Source organism: Bubalus kerabau, chromosome 15 (assembly GCF_029407905.1).
Source record: "Bubalus kerabau isolate K-KA32 ecotype Philippines breed swamp buffalo chromosome 15, PCC_UOA_SB_1v2, whole genome shotgun sequence".
Lineage (NCBI taxonomy): Eukaryota > Metazoa > Chordata > Mammalia > Artiodactyla > Bovidae > Bubalus > Bubalus kerabau.
This window is the reverse complement of record NC_073638.1, coordinates 21,846,157-21,871,743: the sequence shown is the minus strand read 5'-3', so window position 1 is coordinate 21,871,743 and position 25,587 is coordinate 21,846,157. Positions and strand designations below refer to the sequence as shown.

The following is a 25,587-nucleotide window of genomic DNA, read 5'->3' as shown; positions in this document are numbered from 1 at the left end:
CATGGAATTCTCCAGCCCAGAATACTAGAGTTGGGTAGCCTCTCCCTTCTCCAGGGGATCTTCCCAACCCAGGGATAGAAACCAGATTTCCCACATCGCAGGCAAATTCTCTACCAGCTGCACCACAAGGGAAGCCCAAGAATACTGGAGTGGGTAGCCTGTCCCTTCTCCAGCGGATCTTTCTGACCTAGGAATCGAACTGGGGTCTCCTGCATTGCAGGCAGATTCTTTACCAACTGAGCTATCAGGGAAGCCTAATTATTTCTTAATCGACAGCCAAATAAATGGCCCAAAATAGGACAAAGAAGAAAAGAAAAAATGTTATAATACTTATTGCTTACTTTGCTAGTAGTGAACTGACATATTTATTTTTTAAAATCCTGATATTTAATGAAAAGCAAATCTATTAAAAATTATTGAACACAGGACCAAAAGAGATTATTCTACTGGCTTCAAGATGGCAAACTGAGAACTGGCCAGTTTCCCCTTCCTACATCAAATCCTGGAAATGAAAAAAAATTAATTAGTGGTTAATTGAAGAGTTAGAAACTGGAAATATTATGTGATTGACAACAGACTAAATCAAATTAAAAAGAAAAAAGGGTAAGATCAATATGGATCTTCAAAGGTAACAGAGACACAAACAGCCACAGAATTATCAGTGTACCATGCCCAAAGGTGGAATATAGGAATAGGAGAGGCCAAGGGATCCTCAACAGCATTATGAGTTGGAATACCACAGTGGGAATACAACGGCCTGTATTCCCGTGCATTGTATTCTGTATTTTCCTGGCAGTGACAGAGGGTTATATGACCCCACAAGGGAGTAATCTGTATAAGATCTTAAAGAGACAGGGCAGTGTCCTGGGTGAATGGTGATACCTAGAAAGAAAACGAAGTGTTCATTCCCAGTAGATCAGTCACAAGGATAGTTAGTCCAGAAATATTCTATCCACTCGTTAACTCTCACAGAAAATTGAGTGAAAACTCCAACGGCAGATTTTAGCCCTTTTCTCAAGCAAGCTGTGTAAACAGAGGCAGAAAAGAATCTAACAAGGAATTTCAATGATAAAAATACATATGCAATCAAAGAATGAGCAAATGCATGAGGAATTTAAATCCCATTTAGGATATGAAACAAGCTCAATGAACACACCTAAAGAAAGAGTTAAAAATATAATCAGAATAGAATTTTAAAATAAATACATTTACTTCTGTTTCTAGCCATAAAAAAATAACAGGGACCAGATGTACCCTTTATTTACAACAACTAGAAAATTGGTCAAAACATATAAAACAACTGTGTTCAGACACAGGACTACAGGCAACATAAGCCTATGATTCCTAAGAGGGGAAACAAACGAGCTGAGGCCAACCATCTCCTTTCTGTGCGGAGGTACACCCTGAACTTCACAGCAGGGGCAGACATCCCAAGCAGAGCATGGATGTCTTGCAGAGTAGAGGAGACAGAAATGAGAATTAAGAAGTCTCAGGTTCCTGGAAGATGCAGGGTTCAGTTCTGGAGAGAAGGGAGTGATGCAGAAGAAAAAAGAAAAAAAGCTCACAAATCTGCTATTAAGTCTTTGTTAAATTCTAAGATACGTGGGTACAGGATGAAATTCTACAAGGTTGGGCAAGGAATGACTGGGGTACTGTGAGCTAAATAGTTCCCAGAGCCACATAGGGCTGAGAATCATTCAAATTCCCAACATCCGAAGTGGAGAGTTCTCACTGATCATTCAAGGCATTCAACTAGGGACCTTAGTCATGAGGCTAAACTGTCTCTAGCAAAAAGGTTATATTCTAAAACCCACTCTAACAAAACTTGGAAAGATCAAAGAGAACTATAACTAACATAGTTGGTTGTTCAGTCACCCAGCTGAGTCTGACTCTTTGCGACCCAATGGACTGCAACACGCCAGACCTCCCTGTTCCTCACTATATTCTAAAGTTTGCCCAAGTTCATGTCCATTGTATCAGCAATGCCATCCAGCCATCCTCTGATGCCCTCTTCTTCTTCTGCCCTCAATCTTTCCCAGCCTCGGGGACTTTTCCAATGAGTCAACTGTTCACATCAGTTCAGTTTAGTTGCTTAGTCATGTCCGACTCTTTGTGACCCCATGGACTGCAGCCTGCCAGGCCTCCCTGGCCATCACCAACTCCCAGAGTTTACTCAAACTCATGTCCAAGTGAGTGGGTGATGCCATCCAACCATCTCATCCTCTGTCATCCCCTTCTCCTCCCACCTTCAATCTTTCCCAGCATCAGGGTCTTTTCAAATGAGTCAGCTCTTCACATTAGGTGGCCAAAGTATTGGAGTTTCAGCTTCAGCATCAGTCCTTCCAATGAACACTCAGGACTGATTTCATTTAGGATGGACTGGTTGGATCTCCTTGCTGTCCAAGGGACTCTCAAGGGCCTTCTCCAACAATAGTTCAAAAGCATCTATTCTTCGGCACTCAGCTTTCTTTATAGTCCAACTCTCACATCCATACATGACTACTGGAAAAACCATAGCTTTGACTAGACGGATCTTTGTTGGCAAAGTAATGTCTGCTTTTTAATATGCTGTCTAAGTTGGTCATAACTTTTCTTCCAAGGAGCAAGCGTCTTTTAATTTCATGGCTGTAGTCACCATCTGCAGTGATTTTGGAGCCCCCAAAATAAAGTCTGTCACTGTTTCCATTGCTTCCCCATCTAGAAGGCAATGGCACCCCACTCCAATACTCTTGCTTGGAAAATCCCATGGACGGAGGAGCCTGGTAGGCTGTAGTCCATGGGGTCGCCAAGAGTCAGACACGACTGAGCGACTTCACTTGCACCTTTCACTTTCATGCACTGGAGAAGGAAATGGCAACCCACTCCTGTGTTCTTGACTGGAGAATCCCAGGGATGGCTGAGCCTGGTGGGCTGCCGTCTATGGGGTCGCACAGAGTCGGACACGACTGAAGCGACTTAGCAGCAGCAGATGGGACTGGATGCCATGATCTTAGTTTTCTGAATGTTGAGTCTGAAGCCAACTTTTTCACTCTCCTCTTTCACTTTCATCAAGAGGCTCTTTAGTTCTTCTTCACTTTCTGCCATAAGGGTGATGTCATCTGCATATCTGAGGTCACTGATATTTCTCCCAGCAATCTGGATTCCAGCTTGTGCTTCATCCAGCCTGGCATTTCGCATGATGTACTCTGCATATAAGTTAAATAAGCAGGGTGACAATATACAGCCTTGATGTACTCCTTTCCCAATATGGAACCAGTCTGTTGTTCTTGTCCAGTTCTAACTGTTGCTTCCTGACCTGCATACAAATTTCTCAGGAGGCAGGTCAGGTGGTCTGGCATTCCCATCTCTTAAAGAATTTTCCAGTTTATTGTGATCCACACAAAGGCTTTGGCATAGTCATTAAAGCAGAAGTAGATGTTTTTTCTGGAACTCTCTTGCTTTTTTGATGATCCAACAGATAACTAAAATACTGGAGCTTCAGCTTCAGTATCAGTCCTTTCAATGAGTATTCAGGGTTGATTTCCCTTAAGATTGACTGGTTGGATCTCCTTGCTGTCCAAAGGACTTTCAGGAGTCTTCTCCAACACCACAGTGCAAAGGCATCAATTCTTTGGCATTCTGCCTTCTTTATGGTCCAGCTCTTACAACCATACATGACCAATGGGAAGACCACAGCGTTGACTAACGTAATTGTCTACCAAATATCAACATGTTTTTAAAAAGACAACAAAATCCAGAGAATAGACAATGTAAAGTTCACAATGTCTAGCATCCAACAGAAGGAAAAAAAAAAGGCACTAGACATAACAAAAAGCAGGAAAATGTAACCTATAGCCAAGAGAAAAACATGATAGAAAACAGACCCAGAAATGATATAAATGATGGAATTATCAAACAATAACAATAAAAGGGTTATTTTAATTTGCTCAAGTATTTAAAGGAAAACATAGCAATGAGAAAAAAAAGTAACATTGAGAGGAAAGTATATAGGTTTAAAATCTTTCCAGACATAAGGCAATAAATCACATCTAAGAAAAAAGAATAGGAAATGGAAAAAAGAACCCATTATATTAATAGAACTTGGAAACAAAAAGTTTAATTGTTGAATTACAAACCTCAACCGACTGGAGACACTGAAGCCTCAGCAATGGAAAACACCTTGAATGAATATTACTGATCCATAAGAACTACCCCCAAATTCTGGAACTGATGGCACAAGGAACTCTGAAAGTTGGTATGAGTGAAGCTGAAATAAAGGTGATCAGTTGAATATGTTTTAAGAAGCAATTCAATCCCCAAATCTTCTCATTCTCCACTCCAGCAGAAATCTAGAGGCTTAGTGTCTTAAGAGACTAAAACAGAGGGTTCCTAACTATAAGGATCCTAGGCATAGCTGAGGACAGGGACACCACATTGAAAATGTGGTGGCCGTTTAGTCACTAAATCGTGGCCACCTCTTGCGATCCCATGGACTGTACTGTAGCCTGCCAGGCTCCTCTGTCCATGGGATTTCTGGAGTACTAAATAAACAGATGACCACTGGATACTGACAGGCCTTAGACTTCCTTACCCATGAGGTAACCAGGTTTTTACCTTGTGGGTAAAAGACTGGAAGAATCTTCTCATGGGACTCTGTCAACTCAAGAGTGAAGATATAAACATAGTGTATCTCCAATAAATGACACATACAGAGAAAAACTGGAGAAAAACTCATAACTGACAAACCCCATCCACTGGCTTAGTTTCCAGCCAGCCTCTTAGTTCCTTGTTCTTGTCAGGAAGTGACAACTAAATATGTCTAGTAATCATCTAGAAAAAAAGTTTCCTAACATCAAATATATAGACCAAAACTTACAAACTAACAGAAGAAAGTCAACTTGAAGGAAAAAAGGAGAAGAAAATATACTAAAATTATTGTTGCCCTCAGAGATCTGAGACATTGCAAAATCATCAAATAAGATATAGGTGTTCTTTTTAAAAAACCATCAGGGAAAGAAATAAAGACATTAAAAATATGACAGCAAAAGAAAGGTTGGAAGAAAATGTGTAAAATCTCCCAGAATGCAGAGCAAAAAAGACAAAAACGTTGGTATTAGAATAAAAAAGAAAAGCCAAGGGCCAGTTCAGAAGGATTAATATCTGAATAACAGGCATTTGTGAGAGAGAAAATCAGGGAAGAAAATTATCAACTAAGTAATTTAGAGCAATTTCCTAGAACCCAAAGCATATGAGTTTCCAGGTTAAAAGGGCCCACCGATAGCCCAATACCAAGAAGTGGGCTTCCCTTGTGGCTCAGGCAGTAAGGAATCTGCCTGCAATGCAGGAGACTCAGGTTTGATTCCTGGGTCCGTAAGTCCCCTGGAGAAAGGAATGGCAACCCACTCCAGTATTCTTGCCTGGAGAATTCCATGGACAGAGGAGCCTGGTGGGCTACAGTATATGAGGTCACAAAGAGTCAGGTATGACTGAGCAATTAACACATGAAGTAAAACAGACTTACACTAGGGCACATCAAAGTGAAATTTCAGAAGACTAGGGATCAAGAGAAGTCTTACAAGCTCACAGACAGAAAACAATAATTCTCAACAAAGTATCAGGAATTGGATCACTCAAAGTTTTTCAAAAGCAATCCTGGAAACTACAAGATAATGGAACCATGCCCTCATTACTCTAAAGGGAAAGTATTTAATTCTATTCCAAGACAAACTATTAAAAATTTGGCAGACGCGCAAAATCTCAAGGCAAGTAAAGTGAAAGTCACTCAGCTGTGTCCAACTCATGTGACCCCATGGACTATACACAAGTCCATGGAATTCTCCATGCCAGAATCCTGGAATGGGGAGCTGATTCCTTCTCCAGGGGATCTTCCCAACCCAGGGATTGAGCCCAGTTCTCCCGCATTGTAGGTGGGTTCTTTACCAGCTGAGCCAGGCATGTATGGTTTCAAACAATTTACTACACACTCTTTCTTCAGGTTTCTGCTCAAATACGTATCAGACAGGGTTTCCTGGACCACCTTTCATAAAAGAACAAATCTAACCCTAATCCTATGCTCCTTACCTTCTCTGAAACACTGACATAGTACATTTTCTTTCAGTCCTCCCAACCTGAAACACTCTCAATAAAATATAAGGTTCAAGAGGGCAAGGACTATATGGTCACTGATGTGTTCTGAGCACTTAGAACTACATCTGATATACAACAGACTCTCTCTAAACAATATATTGCTCTGACAGAAATTAAAAAATAACTTTTCAGAAGTGGACAATGGAGCAACAGCAGTCAGACTATCTATTCATATATGAGGATAAAATGTAGGGATTTTCAGAAATACAAGGTCTCAATGGTCTCTTTCAGCGACCTCTTTCTGAAAGCAGAAAGAATATTCTCCAAAAGGGAAAGGGAATATCATTCTCTATGTGGACTAAGGTTTCCCCATTTATCCTAAGTAGGAAATCTCTCTTTCCACCTAATCAGCAAATAAATCTACTTCTAGTATTAAGTGTTAGTCACTCAGTCGTGCCCGACTTTGGGACCCCATGGACTGCAGCCCACCTCTGTCCATGGGATTTTCCAGGCAAGGATACTGGAGTGGGTTGCCATTTCCTACCCCAGGGGATTGTCCCGACCCAGGGATTGAACCCAGGTCTTCTGCGCTGCAGGCAGATTCTTTACCATCTGAGCTATGAGGGAAGCCACCAAATCTATCTCTGGTTCTCCCCTTTTGCAAACAGCTTTCTCTGAATTAATTCAATCTTATTGAAATTCCTGAAAACAACGATTCCCACTTAAAAGAAATTCATGCTTAAAGAAACAGAAAACACAGACTGCCAAAAGCCTCACATTAACAGGAATGGGCTGGGTATGGTTCTGGCCAAGATCAGGACAGCCGATGCTTCTCTCTCCCTGCACTGTAGCCGAGCTGCGGCCACGGCTGCCAGGCATGAGCGAAGCTCACTGCTCACAACACAGGAGGTCAGCTTTGAGCCGTAACTAAAGGCAAGCTGCCAATAATCAGCAGGAGATAGCTGAAATTAATATAGAAGTTAACAGGAAAACTGGACTGCTTTTCAGAAACTTGTCTATTCAATTAAGGCCTGTTACACTTGTATTTCCAAATATACGAAGCTTAAAAGCAATTTACTTAATCATCTCTGACAAATCCATTTCATTCATTAAATGCTCTGAAAACTCTGTTTCTTAAGATTTACAGACATCAGCTTTTTAGACCCAGAAAAATGACTGTTCACTCTACTGCAGTGGTCAAGTCACTTATTTCTTTTTTCTTTTTCAATTCCCTGTACAAGTTACAGGATCAAGCATACAGCACTTGGTAAACACGCACAATCTCCTCATTTCTGGATGACGCCGAGGTTCGGAAATGTTACATGGCTTGCTCCACGATGTTTATATTACAAGTTAGACCTAGGATTAGCACACAGACCTCACTTGGGATTTTTCTTTTAATATCTGACCAAATTTTAAAAAGGTGATGGGAGACAAACAGCAACTTTTTGAATTATGAATCATGCTGACTCTTTCATGCAGTTAGTGGTTCCTAAAAGTTAACTGGAAAAATGTACAAGTAATCCAATTAGATAAGGTAACTATGTTACATGAATCAAATAAAAATCCAAAAGAAAATATCCTAAGTTTTACACCCAAGGACAGGCTAACTTTATCTGTCTGAACTTAACATTTGCATACCCCTTCTGAACTGTACATTGGTTTAGTATCTTTCTACACTGATATCTACCATCCTCAGGTACATGAAAGCAACATTTGCCTATACATCTGCATAATAGATTATGTCCAGTTAATTAAGCTCATAAAACACATGATAAGCTGCGACTGGAAAGGCAGACAGGGGGATAAATCATTATACCAATTCTATATGAACTCTTGATTTTACACACTGAAGGCAATGGGGAAGAACAGAACTATTTTAAGCAGAAAACTGACAAGGATCAGATCTGCATTTTAGAAAGATCATTCTGACAGCAACATGGAAGATGGATTAGAAGAGGGACAAATTTGGAGGTGAAGAGACTTTAGGCTGCTCAAGTTATTAAAGTGAGAAATGATGAAGGTCAAAAGTAAAGCCCTGATGGAAGACACTGGAGAGGTTAAGGACACATTTAAGCACTACTGCACCTGGGACCCTAGTTAATAATTTTAAAACCCAAAGAATGAAAACTTAAATTCTGGAATTATAAAGTAAGGAAAACCTTCACAATTTATTTAAACTTATAATAAAAGGCAAATGAACAATTTTTCAAACATTACCTTTATGCTGTTAAGATAACCAAAGGCTGCAAAAATTGTCACTTAGGGTGTCTGAGTAACCATGTGTCTAAAGGTATTTTGGCTAAAACAAAGCCCCTTTTCAGTCACCAGAGCCAGCATCCTAATACATTTCCACTGAAAGGGAAAGACAGGAAATGAATCAATAAAGCTCAGGCATATGCTTGGCCTTGAAAGATACAGAATATCAAGGAGCAGAAATTTGAAAACAAAGGCCCTGAATAATTTAATTACCAGGCCGTAATCTGCTGACTGCTGGTCTGATTGTTTGAACAGCACCCAAAGTATCCGACAAGGTGACCACCCTAAGATTTTGCACCTTTTTCTGTGGGTAAATAAATGGACAAACATGAGAAATAGTTCTGAAGAATGCAGGAATCTTGAATAACTTTCATTAATCACACACTTAATTCCAAAGGAAAATTTCAGAGTCAAAACCTTATATTTATAAATAACTCTAGGCTCTCTTCAGCAAATTCATTTGCCATTACATACTTCACCCTACTAGATTAAGAAAATAATATCCTTCAGAGGTGCGTACTAACTGCTATATAAGAATTGAAAAACAAAAATTACTCAGATTAAATTTTTTAGCTCTTATCATTTTACTCCCAAATGGGTTATTTTAGGGACGTGGGAGTTGGAAGAAAGAATGTAACTGTGGGGTGGCAACGACCAGTAACTACTCAAAAACTGCTCAGTACACTAGAGGAAGCCAATTTTCTCCCTTGATTCAGTTAGCATTTCCTCATTCATGTTTATCTCTTGAAGAGTAGTCCAACAGCAAACTTCTTTCAAAATCTGAACAAAGGAGTACCTTCAGACTACTTCACCTGGCAGTGTTCTCCTGTTGGCTGCACTGAGTAAATAAGGTGTATAAGGTCAAAGTAGACTATTACACCATTCATCCGACAGGTGTTTATAGAATGCTGGGTATTGTGCTAAGTTCTCAGCAGGAGCTTACAATCTAGCAGAGATAAAAAGATACACAAGAAGCCCTTCAATAATAATGAAAGGCAGTATGTAGGCAAATTTTATTTTATTTTTTATTTTTTTATGTAGGCAAAATTTAAAGTGAGTTATACAGGAAAGAGAATGAAATGCTTTCAAAAGAGGAAATCAGTGTAGATAGACTTTATTGAGGAGATGAAATTTCAACTAGGCCTTTAAAAAAGACAAGACTTGAATATGTAGAGTGAAAAGAATTGTTCCTGGGCTCCAGATCAACGAGAACACAGATCTGGAATCAGAAATTCACACGTTCTATTTTGAGAAATCAAAATGAAGATTAGCCTAGTTATGGGTTTTGTGGTCATTAGATTAGATTTGGTCATTAGAGTTGGTAAGAAGTCCACCAGCCAGTTTCCAAAGTACTGAAGACAAGGGTTCAAATTCTTCCTACTTCCATTAAAGGCAAGGAGGGAACACGGGAGCAGAACAACACAGAAGCTCTATCAAGGAGAACAGTTCCATACACCATTGTGGACAGAACTGTTACATGCTTTGCCTGTTTCTAGTTTTAATGATCATTTAATTCATTATGATTAAATCAATTACATCCTTCAAGATTCAATTAATTGACATGCTTAAGGGGATGAGGGGAGGGCTCAGAATCCTTCAGGCAGAAGAAACAGTAATGTGCAATGACACTGTGACAGAAGAAGCTTGTTAAATTCAAAAAAACTTTAAGAAGGCACATAACCAGTTAGTACAGTGGGGTCATTCACAGCCCAGGCTCTCGAGTCACACTCCGGCTTCAAGCCTTGGTTATGTTGATTATTTGCTTGTGTGCTGTGTGACTTGGGCAAACTGTGTAACCTGTTTCTCAGTATCCTCTGTCGTAAAATGGAAATATTAGTGGTCCCTATCTTTTAAGGTTTTTGAGAGGACAAAGTGACACAGTAAATGAACAGCATAATGTCTAACACATGGCCAATGTCCAAGGAGCGATAGTCTTTGTTGTAATTGTTTTTAAGGCTCAGACACATAGCATGTAATCATCTTTACTGGCCTTGTTAAAGTTCCTGGACTTTATTCCAAAAACAATGGAAGCCTCTGAAAAGTTTCATCAGTTCTAATTGGATTTTGGTTTTAAAAAGATGGCTTACTTAGTACCTGCTATTAGAAACCTCAAAGGAAAAATTTATTCTAGAATTTACCACCAAGAAAATGTTTTTCTTTCTTTGAAGAATAGGCATCTTTTTTTTTAGATAAAATTCTGTAGAGGGCTACATCTTATTTTTATCTGACAGCCAGAAAGCTTAGAGCCTAACCGGAAGCTCTTAGGCCCTTCCTGCTTCTGTATTTGTGTTCTCTTCTTTCACTTTCCATAGCTGTTTTATATGTATTCTCTGATTCAGTTCTTTATTTTTGTTTCTGGTTTTAGAATGATTGCTTTTGTATTATTTTCATTTAAAGCTATTTCAATCATCTGGGGAATAAGGTGCAATCTAATTAACCAAACAAAAATTAAGGGCATAAAGACTGTAGCCTCATAACGCATGAATCATGCACTGTAGATGCATTCTCAGCATGCCACCAAAATCACTCTTTTGGCCTAAACCTAGTCAGATGAGGCAAGAAAACCAGATGGCGCAGGAAACCTCTCTCTATGCAAAGGAGTGGGTGAGGAGAGACCAAGACCTGAGGCCTTTCCCGAATGAGCAGGGCACAGTCAGGGCAGTCAGCGCTGGAAGCACACGGGAACCTGCAAGTGGCGAGGTGTCGCGAGCTACGCACAGACTCAAGGTTAAGAGTTTTTATTTTTCATATACTCATGGTTTTTCTCCCAAAAGTACTTCACCCTCGTCTTAACCTTCAGCTGCTCTACTGCTCTGTTTCTCGGCTCATGAGACGCCTTTGTTGCTTCACTCATCTCGCTCCTGAACTCGGATCCCACGGTTAGCCACCTTAACGCTGATCCCACTGGCCACTGGAACGTGTGCGGGCCTCTGTCCTCGTCCCCTCCCAGCACCCAGCCTGGCTCATTCACGGTGTCCACTGTTTCCCCTCCTGGTTTGGAAAGCACTGCTGATTGGGAGTCTACCATGAATGCGCCTCCCACAGAGCTAATGATCGACGCTTTCATTCATCCCCTGGCTGTCATATGAACACCACCAGCTGCTCTGAACCCTTCCCCATGCCACAGTCTTATGGGTTGTTCTTTCCCTGATGTCTCACTTGTTACACTACAGAATTAAGTCTATTCTATAGAAACAAACTCATCTTCCTTCTACATCCCCCGAAGTGCCTTTGTAGCCATGTCCTTGGTCCGAGCTTTAATTCTCACTGAGCGTGCACCCCTGCACACCTTCTCAGAGGAGGAGGAATTCCTCTCCTCTAAGCCGACCATTCCCTCTGTGCTCCTGATCCCGCTGTTTCTTGTCTAACCTGGGACCTTGTTTAACCAACTGTTTCTTCTTTCCTATCTATATTCTTTTCTTTCCTAGCTTCTTCAAACACTAAGACCACCACCACAAACCATGACACACACTGAATTCTACAGACCCCAGTTTATCCCTCAGTTTTTTCCTTCTCTCCTTTCTACCTTAAAAAAACCTCAAAAAAAGGTTCATAATACCTTTCTCCCTTTTCTCACCATCCATAAGTCCATAACCTTTTGAAATTTGGCTTTATTTCCCAATTTATTGAAAAGTACTCTTCAAAGCACTGATGATCTCTCTTCCCTTTTTTGACCAAAAATACTTTACTAAATTGGCTTTCACCTTCATCCTTTCAAACTTATGCCAAGTAAAAAATAAACATCACACACACACATTAGTTTTTTCCAACTTTGCTGCTGTTGTTGTTTAGTTGCTAAGTCATGTCCGACTCTCTTGTGACCCCCTGGACTCTAGCCCCCCAGGTGTCTACGGGATTTTCCAGGTAAGAATACTTGAGTAGCTTGCCATTTCTTTTTCCAACTGATGATCTCTTAATGACCAAACATACTCCTCTTCATTCTAAACTTCTCTCTTGTCTAATAAGGACAGAAACTATCCTCGCTTTGCAAGACACTCTTCTACTTCACTAAGTCCATTTTACTAACCTGACTTCATAATCAAAACTCAATTTTTAGCCACTTTCTCTGAGGTCTCATTATTAATTAAAGCTTCACTCATACTTCTATAGATAATTCTCAAATCTATCCTTAGGTTACTAAACCCCCCCCACACCTTTTTTTTTGAGAGAAAGCGATTTAGTGAGGTATAATTTGCATTACAACAAAATGTAAATTCTTAAGCAGTGATTTAGATGAGTTCTGATCATGGTATACTCTGTATAACCACTACTCAAAACAAAAATCAACATTTCTACTACTCGAGACAGTTGCCTCTTACCCCTTTCTAGTCGATTTTCCCGTCTCCCCAGAAACAATGAAAAGAGACAACCACTTTTCAACCTCATTAACATTTATTAGTGTTGCCTGTTCTAGAACTTCACGTAAGGAGGACCATAATAGTATAAACTCTTTTCTGTCTAGCTTCTTTTGCTCAGCATAACGTAGGATTTGCTTATGTTGTTGCATGTATAAGTAGTTCATTCCTTTTCATTGCTCTGTCATCATCCACTGTATTCCTATATACATAATTTGTTTTGGATACATTTTCTTCTAGATAGACATTTGGGTTGCTCCTGTTTGTGAAAAAGGTTGCTATGAATATTCTTGTACAAGTCATTTTATGAACATTTGTTTTCATTTTTCTAGAGTAAATACCTAGGAATGGAATGGCTCAGTAACAGGGTAGATATATGCTTAACTTTCTAAAAAAATGAATAATAGTTATTCTGATTTGCTATACATCACATTAGACTCTCATTGGCAATATATGAGAATATTAGCTGCTTCATATTCTCACTAGTGGCTGACTTTATTTTTTGGAGTTCCAAAATCACTGCAGATGGTGACTGCAGCCATAAAATTAAAAGATGCTTGCTCCTTGTAAGAAAAGTTATGACCAACCTAGATAGCATATTAAAAAGCAGAGACATTAATTTGCCAACAAAGGTCCATCTAATCAGGGCTATGGTTTTTCCAGTGGTCATGTATGGATGTGAGAGTTGGACTATAAAGAAAGCTGAGTGCCGAAGATTGATGCTTTTGAACTGTGGTGTTGGAGAAGACTCTTGAGAGTCCCTTGGACTGCAAGGAGATCCAACCAGTCCATCCTAAAGGATATCAGTCTTGTGTGTTCATTGGAAGGACTGATGTTGAAGCTGAAACTCCAATACTTTGGCCACCTGATGCCAAGAGCTGACTCATTGGAAGAGACCCTGATGCTGGGAAAGATTGAGGGCAGGAAGAGAATGGGATGACAGAGGATGAGATGGTTGGATGGCATCACCGACTCAAAGGACATGAGTCTGGGTGGACTCCAGGAGTTGGTGACGGACAGGGAGGCCTGGCGTGCTGCAGTCAATAGGGTCGCAAAGAGTAGGACATGACTGAGCGACTGAACTGAATTGAAATGATTCTCACTAACATTTAGTATAATCTTTAAAATGTAAAATATTCTAGTTGATATGTAATGTTATCTTACTGTGACTTTTAATTTGCATTTCTCTGGTGATTAATTATGTTGAGAAATTTTTCATGTGCTTATTGACCATTAATATATCTTCTTTTGTGAAGTGCTTGGTTCTAGTTTTTTGCACATTGTTAAATTGGGTTGTTTGTCTTTTTTCTGCTGAATTTAAGTTCTCTTTTGAATGTCATTTGCTTCTATATCTTCAACTGCCAACAGCTCACATCAAACTAGATGTCCTGATGTTATCTCTGACAGCACATTTAAAATCTAATTTGTAAATTTCTAGTTGGGAATCAGGTCTCTCTATTGCTGTCATCCCACATCACAAATATTCTTCAATTACATCTGCTTTAAAATGTAACTCTCTCTGTTTTCCTCTCTTGTGAACTGACAGATTATAATTATTAATGTACAGACTCAGGAACTGCATGGTTCAAATTCAGACTTTCCCACATATTTGCTGTGTAGGGCTTCCCTGGTGGCTCAGAGGTTAAAGCGTCTGCCAGCATTGCGGGAGACCTGGGTTCGATCCCTGGGTCAGGAAGATCCCCTGGAGAAGGAAATGGCAACCCGCTCCAGTATTCTTGCCTGGAGAATCCCATGGATGGAGGAGCCTGGTGGGCTACAGTCCACAGGGTCGCAAAGAGTCAGACACGACTGAACGACTTAACTTTCTTTAACTTTCTTTGGAAAAATTACTGAATCTTTCCGTGCCTATCTTATTATATAAGGTTTTTGTGAGGCTTAAATAAATAAATCATATAAAGTACTTTAAATAGCACCCAATGAAAAGGAGTACTCAATAAACGCTGTTATTTAGGAAATATCTCTTGCCTAAAATCTTTTCTCAAGAATCTGACAGTTCAGTTCATTCAGTCACTCATTCGTGTCCGACTCTTTGTGACCCCATGAACTGCAGCATGCCAGGCTTCCCTGTCCATTGAACTCATGTCCATTGAGTCAGTGATGCCATCCAACCACCTCATCCTCTGTCGTCCCCTTCTCCTCCTGCCTTCAATCTTTCCCAGCATCAGGGTTTTTTCAAATGAGTCAGTTCTTTGCATCAGGTGGCCAAAGTATTGGAGCTTCAGCTTCAGCATCAGTCCTTCCAATGAATATTCAGAACTGATTTTCTTTAGGATTGACTGGTTGGATCTCCTTGCAGTCCAAGGGACTCTCAAGAGTCTTCTCTAACACCACAGTTCAAAAGCATAAATTCTTCAGCGCTCAGCTTTCTTTATAGTACAACTCTCACATCCATACATGACTATTGGAAAAACCATAACTTTGACTAGACAGACCTTTGTTGGCAAAGTAATGTCTCTGCTTTTAATATGCTGTCTAGGTTGGTCACAACTTTTCTTACAAGGAGCAAGCATCTTTTAATTTTATAGCTCAAGTCACCATCTGCAGTGATTTTGGAACCCCAAAAAATAAAGTCTGACACTGTTTCCACTGTTTCCCCATCTATTTGCCATGAAGTGATGGGACCGGATGCCATGATCTTAGTTTTCTGAATGTTGAGCTTTAAGCCAACTTTTTCACTCTCCTCTTTCACTTGCATCAAGAGGCTCTTCAGTTTTTCTTCGTTTTCTGCCATAAGGGTGGTGTCATCTGCATATCTGAGATTATTGATATTTCTCCTAGCAATCTTGATTCCAGCTTGTGCTTCATCCAGTCCGGCATTTCACATGATGTACTCTGCATATAAGTTCTGCATATAAGAATCTGACAACCAACATCTTAATCCAGGCATTCAGCCTCCTATCTCTAGACAATAAAATAATCTCCTAGATGGCTTCTTTCCTCCTTTACTTCACACTACATACCCCTGTTGGATTTATCTTCCTAAGCAAGTCCTCACACAGATAACTACCTTTTGGCTCATCATCACCTTTTGGCTCACAGATGCCCACTCTAACAAATCATCGTAACCCTTTATCAAAACACTCAAGGTTTTTCACAACTGACCCTACACACCTCTCTAACATATGCTACTTACTTATAGGAGTAGGTAAAGAATTCAAGAAGTATTCAAAAAACTGTGCCTTAAACAGAAAAAGCCAGAAGCTGCAATATAATCATATTACTTAGGAAAATGGAAGCAAATCTGAATTAATCAGCTGAAAGAAGTACAAGTGGCAGCCCCTGTGAAAGGGAAATAGGGGTGGGGAAGAGGATGGGAAACTGGCATTTTTTGGTAACGAATCTGACAGAATTATTTAACTTCTTACCCAAGTACATGTTTAACTTTTGTAAAAATAAAAACTTGTAAGATAGAAAGACACAGATCAAGAAAGATAGAAAGAAAGAGATGGAAGAAGGGAGGGAGGGAGGGAAGGAAGGAAGACTGATTATTAACTGAGGCAATTGGTTATCCATAACTAAGGATCATCTGTGGACCTATGTAAGGAATAACTGGACACATTCATTTACTTAGTGGAGCTACCCTATTTGCAGACTGAAGTCTGAATTTTATCCAATAAGTAATAGGAAGGTAAGTAAAGGTTAATCAACACAGTAGTAATACAATAAAACTAATAGTTGGGGAAGATTAAATAGGAAATATATCAGAAATGTACTTGACTGGAAAAGAAATAGAGGGTGATAAAATATGAGGTCTTCATAATTGAAATGAGGTGATGATAGCCTAGATAAGGGTGATGACTGTGGAAAACAGGATTTAATTTTCAAGTTATTTTCCAAGAACACAAAGTATGACTTGCTGATAACCTTTAAACTAAGGGAATGGGGAAAAAAAAAAGGTGTGTGTTGTGGGGAGAACCCAGGGACTTCCCTGGTGGTACAGTGGTTAGAATTTACGTTCCAATGCAAAGGATGTGGGTTCAATTTCTGGTCATGCAACTAAGATCCCATATGCCGCAGGACAACTAAGCCCGTGTCCCACAACTAGGGAAAGCCTATGGGCCCCAATGAAGACCCACCAGCAGCCAAAAAAAAAAAAAAGCCCACAATGCCCTCCAGCACAGAGGAGGCGCTAAAGGTGTATTTGTAAAGAGTAACCTCAATATTATAAACATGAACAACAGATTTTAACATATAGTTCTTCATACATAGTTCAACATCACATTTGTGTCATCTAAAACAGACTGGAAAGATTTTCAGCTCAGAATCGACTGGGAATGTTATATATATTTTTTCACTACTTGATTAATATTCTATGGGACTGCATCTTCTCACTTCTATTTTACTGTCCTCGTGGGTACCACATCAGAAACTGGCTTTGCTTGCAACTACTTAAATCTACAGCTTACTGTGTCTTATCTTCCATATTTACTCTGGCCATTTTACATTCAAAATAAAATTTCTATATTAAAAATCTCAAAATTATGCTTCAATTTATATAAAACAATGTGACCCAACTTTAATCATCAAAGGTCTTAGCAAGAAGGAGTAACTGAGAATTTTCCATTTTCATAAAAATGACATCTAACACATAATAGCCATTCCTCTCTAGTTTATTGATAAAACTGCAGTCTGAAGCTTGAAAAAATATTCCAGTGAATATTTCAAAGTCCTTCCCTTGACCCCACTGCCTTTCTCAACTATCTCCCCGCCTCTTTTTTTCCCTCTCTTTGTGAAGAAGAAATTCTTTTAAGAGCTGTGTATTTGGCTGTCTCCGGTTTTCTTCTCTCATTTGCTCTTCAACATAGCTTTGGCCAATTCACTCCACCAAAACTGCTCTTACCAAGGGCCAGATACAATGGTTAAATGTTGCTCCTCATCTTTCTTGACTCCCAGCAGCTTCTGATACAGATGCTCACCCTGTCCTCCTGAAAACACTTTCTTCATGTGTTGGTTTCCAGGACACTGCATTCTCTTGGTTTTCTTCTCTTCTTCTTTGCTGGTTCTTCTTATTTTTCCAAGTTTTTAATGTTTGACTGCCTCAGGGATGAGACATTGGTCTCTTTCCTAATATTCAATATTTGGGTGGTTTTCATCTGTCAAGAAATCCTACTGATTCTGCTTATCCAAAACAGACCATTAGCATACTTAGCACCATGTGCACTTCTGCTACCCTGGTCTGAGCCATCATTATCTCTCCTACTTGGGCTCCCATTTCCATCCTTGCTCACTATTATCTATTCATTGCAGCCAGTGATGCTTTAAAAATATTAAATTAGGGACTTCCATGGTGGTCCAGTGGCTAAATACGTGCTTCCAATGAGGGGGCATGGGTTTGATACCTGGTTGGGGAATTAGATCCCACAAGTTCTTGTTGCTGTTATTCAGTTGTTCAGTCATGTCTGACTCTTTGAGACCCCATGGAATGCAGCATGCCAGACTTCCCTGTCCTTCACCATCTCCCAGAGCTTGCTCAAATTCATGTCCAGTGAGTCGGTGATGCCATCCAACCATCTCATCCTCCGTCGTCCCCTTCTCCTCCTGCCTTCAATCTTTCCCAGCATCAGGGTCTTTTCAAATGAGTCAGCTCTTTGCATCAGGTGGCCATAGGTACTGGAGCTTCAGCTTCATCAGTCCTTCCAATGACTATTCAGGACTGATTTCCTTCAGGATTGACTGGTTTGCTCTCCTTGCAGTCCAAGGGACTCTCAGGAGTCTTCTCCAACACCACAGTTCAAAAGCATCAATTCTTCGGTACTCAGCTTTCTGTATAGTCCAACTCTCACATCCATACATGACTCTGGAAAAACCATAGCTTTGACTATACAAATCTTTGTTGGCCTACAAGCTTTGGGATGCAGCATAAAAAATATATATATGTGTGTGTGTGCATATATATATAAATTAGATGCAATCACTTCTTTGCTCAAATACCTCTCTAATGGTTCTCTAATTTTATTGAGGTAACCTTATTGAAGGTAAGAATCACAATCCTTACATGGTCTGCAAAGCTCCCAAATCTGCTCCATTGCTGCCTCATCTCTACCTTTCTGATCTTGTCTGACCTGCCTACTGTTCTTCCTTGCTGGCTCTTCCCTCTTGCTTGCTTCTTTCCAGTTGCACTGGCCTCCCTGCTACTCCTTGAACACACCAAGCACTCTGCTGCCTCAGTACCTTTGCATTTACTCCTTCCTCTACTGGGATCACTCTCACTTCCCTACATCTACGTGACTCTGCTTTCAAGTCTTGGCTCAAATGTCAGCAAGGCCTTTCCTGACCACTCTCTCATACCACAAACAATTCTCCCACTCCACATGCCCCCTTCCTTCCTTTCTATTTTTATAGCATGTACTACCACCTAGTATACTATATACAATTTACTTATTTTGCATATTGTCTCTCTCTCCAAAATAAAATCTAAGGTTCCTGAGATAAGGAATTTTTGTCTGTTTTCCTTATTGGGGAATTCTTCCCACACAGAAGAGTCTGCGGTATACAGTCAGTTTTCAATAAAGATTTCTTGAAAGACAGTTAACATGGGGTAGCCAGCACTGTAAACTAGATTTTTTTGGCTTCAAGCCCACACAATTCTATTAAAACATCAGTTAAGAAGCTTCTAGTTGAAACAAATAGCTAAAGAATTTAAATAACTTGAAGACACAGAAATAATAATAGCTATCCAAAATGAAATGCACAGAGAAAGAGGAATTTTCTAAATTAGAATCGGTGAGCAGCGGGAGGACTTTAAACAGCCTAATATATGTGTAATTGGAGTCTCTGAAGAAAAAGCCAGAAGAATAATGGCTGAAAATTTAATGAATTTCATGAAAAATTAACATTCACAAATTTAAGAAGCAACAAATAGCAAACCTAAGAATCATGAAGAAAACCATACAAAGGCACATCATAATCAAACTGTTAAAAAGTGATAAACAGAAAATCTTAGGAGCAGCCAGGGAAAAAAAGCACACTTTATATATGAGATATAAAGGAAAAAGATGACAGCAGACTTCTTGTCAGAAATAATGCAAAAGAGAAGACAGTGGAGCAACATCTTTAAAGCACTGAAGGAAAAAAGTCAACCTAGAATTACATATCCAGTACAAGTGTCATTTAAAAACAGACAAAATAAGGATTATTTTAGATACATAAAAGCTGAAAGATTTCATCATCAACAGACCCACTCTGTAAGAAATGCTAAATGAAGTCCTTCAGGCAGAAGAAAAATGATGCCAGATAAAAGTATGTATCCAAATAAAAGAATAAAGATGAGAAAACATGCATCCACATATGGGGATATGTCAATGGTAACTCCACTAGTAAATGTTATGAGTTTTAAAAATAATGAAATCTCTTTAAAACATAATTAACTTTTTAAACAAAAACGACACTGCATTTTGTGTTTTATCAAACAGGTATAAATAAAATGTATGACAAGACAATAAAGGCAAGGAGATGTTAAACAGAAGTATATTATCAAGGACTTCTCTGGTGATCCAGTGATTAAGAACTTGCCTTGCAATGCAGGGGGTATGGGTTCGATCCCTGGTCCAACTAAGATTCCACATGCTAGGGGACAACTAAGTTTGTGTGCACAACTACTGAGCCCACGCCCCCACATGACACAATGAAGATCTCAGGTGCTGCAACAAAGACCTGACACAGCCAAATTATTTAACTAATTAAAAAAGAAGCAGTATATAATTTCAAGGTTCTTGCTAGTGGTAAAGAACACGCCTGGCCAATGCAAGAGATGCAAGGGATGTGGGTTCAACCCCTGGATCGGGAAGATCTCCTGCAGGAGGAAACGGCAACCCACTCCAGTATTCTTGCCTGGAAAACCTCATCAACACAGGAGCCTGACAGGCTACAGTCCATGAGGTTGCAAAGAGTTGGACAGGACTGAGTGACTGAGCATAGTAATATATACTATATCTTAAGTGGTGAATATTATTTGAAGGTAGTCTCTAAGTTAAAGACTTACACATGATTGTTCACAGCAATTCATGTGTAGTAGCCAAAAACTGAAGCCAACTGAAATGTCCATCCACACACAAATGGATAAGCAACCCGAGGTATATTTACAAAATTATATACAACCTACAATAAAATGAAATGATACGCTGATATGTGCAACTAAATGGAGGGATCTTAAAGTAATTATACTGAGAGAAGGCAGCCAGATGAAGAAAAGGTACAGACTACATGAGTACTTTTAAACTGCAGAAGAAATAATCTATAGTGACAGAAAACACATCAGTGCTTGCCTATTGGTGAAGTGGGGCAAGAGAGATTACAAAGGGTTACGAAGAAACTGGGAAGTGATGGTTATCTTGATGGCGGTGATGGTTTCTTTCACACGTGTGTCTGAAAACTTATTAAACTGTTCACATTAAGTACACACAATTTATTGTATGTGAAGTCCTCAATAAAGCTATTTCAAAAACAATTTTGGACTTAGGTTAAAAAACAAAATATTCAGACTATTTAGGGTGTTCTTATTCCATAAAGGAACAATAAAATAGATGAAAGCTAGAACCAATAAAATAGTTATAATTTTTAAGAGTTGGAATGGATCATACAAACCAATTAATCAAATACTTTTATTAAGAAATAAAGAAACTGTGAGTCCCAGAGAGGTTTAGTGACTTCCCAGAGACCTACAGCTAAAGTTAACAGCCACAACAGCAGGGACTGTTATTTAGGTCACCACTGTATCCCCTACACCTAGTACAATGTCTGAGACATAGTACAAGCTCAATAAATATTTGTTAACTTATCTTTTACCCGGTAAAAAAAGTAAAAAGGAAGATTAAAAGAATCTCCTTTGCAGTATGACTGAAAGTTTCCCTCAACTTTGATTTTCCAATCTCTTTAACACAGATGAGAGAATTAAGCAATAGTTTTAATATCATAAATATAAGAGAACAAATTATATTCCATATTTTTAGCTTACTGTATATTTTATTACAATACTTTAAAATTTCTAATTCACATTAGCAACTTTTAAGCAAGCAGGAGAATTAATAGAAAATACTCTATTCAAAAAGCTTAGTGACATTTTTCAAATTAGAAGATTGAAAGAAATGTGCTTACCAAAAATTTCTCCATTTTTGGCATATTCTGTCACAAGGTACAACATGCTTTTGGTCTCCATTACCTATTGATAAGTAATTCCATATTAGTTTGACAGGAAAAGATTGCTATTTACTACAACATTTTGTGAAATTGTTGTTGTTTAGTCACTAAATCATGTCCAACTTTGCGACTCCGTGAACTGTAGCTCGCCAGGCTACTCTGTCCATAGGATTTACCAGGCAAGAATAATGGAATGGGTTGCCACTTCCTTATCTAGGGGATCTTCCTGACCCACAGATTGAACCTGCGTCTCCTGCATTGGCAGGTGGATTCTTTACTACTGAGCCACCAGGGAAGCCCTCTATGGAATTACCTAAATTAAAACAACCAATAAAAGCGTCAAGTTATGGACGATTCAGAAGCTGGTGATGTTTATAAGACTGACAATATCCTTATCCTAATACTTTTGTGAAAACTCTAGATTGTGCGTCTTCCGCGGCAGCACTGCCCAGACGCCTGTTAGAAGCATAAACTCTCAGACCCCACGCCGGACCTACTGACACAGGTTTACACTTTCACCACACCTTCAGGTGACTATCATTCTCATTCAAGTTTGAAAAGTACTGATATACGTAATAGGAGCTTTGAAGAACAACTTTTTAACCTCCTCACTGACTTTTCTAGCTGTGTTATATGGTAGATTCTGATTAAGAAATGAATAATAAAATATAGCTGTTAATCTGGCCTATAACCTAGCTAATCTGTCACAGTGTGGTAATCCTCTTACTACACTTTCACGTTTTTACAAAGTACTGTTATTTTAAAACATTGTTCAAAATCTTCTTCCACAGTTCCACTACAATACATTTTTATTTAAATTAGTTTTTATAAATCTAGAAAGGAAAATACATACTGGCACATGCTAGTAAATGTAATATTTAACTACTATCTACTGAAAGGCTAAAAACCAATTTTGCTCTAACATTCGGATTTAAGACTGTTCCTAAAACAGGCTAGAAAACTCAGGGCTACCTACAATCTGAGTCTAAACAAGTCAAACAGTAAATCAATGTAACTGATTACTGGAGTTCAAATAAACACAGAATTATCATGTGAATCATGGCAGCTTTTGGTTTGTTTGCTTTGTTTATTAATTGAAGTATAGTTGAAGAATCACAGTAGTTTTAACCTCAGTTTGGGCTATGGTTCATCAGACTTCTAAGCATGTGATTAGTTTATTACAAGCATCCTCTTTAGGGAAAAAAAAAAACAGCTTAAAGGGAGAAGTACTCTGATATAAATTTGATGTAAGAGGCCCTCCGCAGTTTAGAATCTTAGGAATTGTTTTGAGTGGCACATACACCATAGTCTCTCATTCTCAGCTAACGGAAATGCTCTCCAACAGTCTCCACAAGGTTTAAACTCAAAATCTCTCTCAATAAAGCCAAATATGTATATGTATGTATGTATATATGTAAATGTATACATACACACATATGTAGATGTATTTATGAATATATACATGCAGAGACACAAACTGTATACTTGCGCCATTTTATAAATACATACATTATAAAACGAACACAAGAAGATAAATAGAAAAGATAAACAGAATTGGAACTTCTAATTTTTTTTTTACTATACCCCGAGGGACACTTGTGCTAACCAATCTGAGTGCACAGAGTAGTGTTCTGGACTTCCCAGGTGGCGCTAGTGGTAAAGAACACACCTGCCAATGCAGGAGACGTAAGAGACGTGGGTTCGATCCCTGGGTCCGAAAGATCTCCTGGAGGAGGGCATGGCAACCCACTCCGGTATTCTTGCCTGAAGAATCCCATGGACAGGGGAGTCTGGCGGGCTACAGCCCATAGGGTCACACAGAGTTGGACACGACTGAAGTGCCTTAGCACGCATGCACGCAAAAGTGTGCTGGCTCTAGCTCACTGAGGGAGAAAAAGGCTCTTTTAAACCAATTTCTGCAGTGTAAAAATACTCCTACCGGCACTGATTCTGAGCTATTAGCATGTTAACTGACTCACAAAACTTCTGAAAATTTGACAATCAGCTCCCACAGCAAGTATAGGCTGAGCACAGCACATCTCTAAGGTCACACACTGCACTTTGGAGAGCAAAGTTATAGACTAGCAAGCACACTATAACATTTTAGCTTAAAAATAGTTTTCTAATATAAAAATTCTAAATATTAATGAATAGAAATATAAAACATTTTGTATTACATTACCATTCTTAAGCATAAATTACTCTTTAGAAATCTGAGAAAAATCTTCCTTTTAAAAAACATGGCTTACACTTGAAACTCATGCAGTTTATTTTACGAAAATTATACCTTAATAAGGTTAATTTTTTTTTAAATGAAGGATTTGCTTTACCTGATAAAAGAATCCTCCCTCAAATAAAGACTTGACTTTAGGTACTATAATGTATGTCACTAAAGTAATAGTCTATTTTAGCCTTTGTAGTTTATATAACATAAACAGCATTATTTTTTAAATAAGCAAAACTGTTGTATCCATTAAACAACCCACCACCAAAACCCAGCAGGTTTAAGCAGATTATCATAAATGCACAACTACAAACTTTGAAAGTAAATAACTTACAGTCTGAGAGACAACTGAAAATTAAGCTGGGAGTAGTTTTTATTTCCTAATTTTTAAAATATAGAGAAATGGAAACATTCATATTAATAAAAGCATATAATTATCTTTTTAGAGACTGAAAAAACTAATATAAAAGAGAAAAATGATGATGTAAAATAGAGTACTGAATGTGAGAAGCATGGAGAAGTATAAAGTTAAGTCATACCTGATAAAGTTTTATTATGTGAGGGTGGTCTAACAGTTTCATTATTTTTACTTCTCGGTAGATTTTCTCAAGGTTCACTTCATCCAGCTGAGATTTATCTATTATTTTTATCGCCACCTGCATCCCAGACACAAATAAATACAATTAGTATAAAAAGGTTAACATTTTCCAGTTATAAATTTTTTAAATAAATGACATCTAAGACTCTAGCAGTAGGTAGGTCTCCATGACAATGATGATAACTAGTTTAAATTCAATGCTCATTCATGTATCTTACTGTCTCAAACATCTGCCACGTATAAGGCGCTGTGGCAGATTTTGCTTGGGAGTGTTTTTAATGTGGTATGATGAATAACCCTTTAAAGCTTTATTTGAATGTGTTATGAAAAATAATAACCCTTTAAAGTTTTACTTTAATAAAACATAATTCTCTTTTGGTACAACAGTTAACTCCTTACTCCATTTAAAAACTGAAGAAATAAAATCTCAGCAATTTCAACAAGTTGTCATCTCATTACAAAGTGCCTATAAACAAATCATCAACCAAATAGAAGATAGTTTCTATGATAACTGAAATTCAATTTGTCTAGAAAAGCAAATGATAGGTTCCAAAACATACAGACTTTTCTGGGGGAAAAAAAACTAAGTATAAATAATTAAAATCCAATTAACTTGAAAAATGCCCGTTGGATTAAATTTTGTTTTAAAAATCAAGTGCAAAACTTCAAATGTTAGTAATTATATGAAATTTTTACTTAAAGGAATCTGATTTTCAAAAAACATGGCCTCTTCCTGTCATAGCCAGACAGAATAATTTGAAGGAGATGCATCTGAAGGTGAATAACTAGGCAGTCATAAAACAACAACTGTGCAATTTTTTTCATGGAACCAAAAATAACTTTTTTTTTTTAATTTCAGTAGGCATTTAGTTAGGAAATAAGTCATTCTGACTTAAATAAAACTTTCAGATAACTGGGAACCACCCAAA

The 25,587-nt window shown here is 38.5% G+C and overlaps 1 protein-coding gene across 3 annotated transcripts in view; it reads right to left on the bottom strand.

Annotated features, from left to right (window-relative positions):
- SIK2 (salt inducible kinase 2) overlaps positions 1-25,587 on the bottom strand; it is a 123,168-nt gene that overhangs the window by 85,135 nt on the left and 12,446 nt on the right. For all 3 annotated transcript variants that reach the window (XM_055547940.1, XM_055547942.1, XM_055547941.1), the window contains exons 2-3: positions 24,600-24,716; positions 21,795-21,858 (exon numbers count right to left, since the gene is read on the bottom strand). In XM_055547940.1, coding sequence (XP_055403915.1) covers positions 21,795-21,858; positions 24,600-24,716 — 181 coding nt within the window. The remainder of the gene's footprint in view (positions 1-21,794; positions 21,859-24,599; positions 24,717-25,587) is intronic.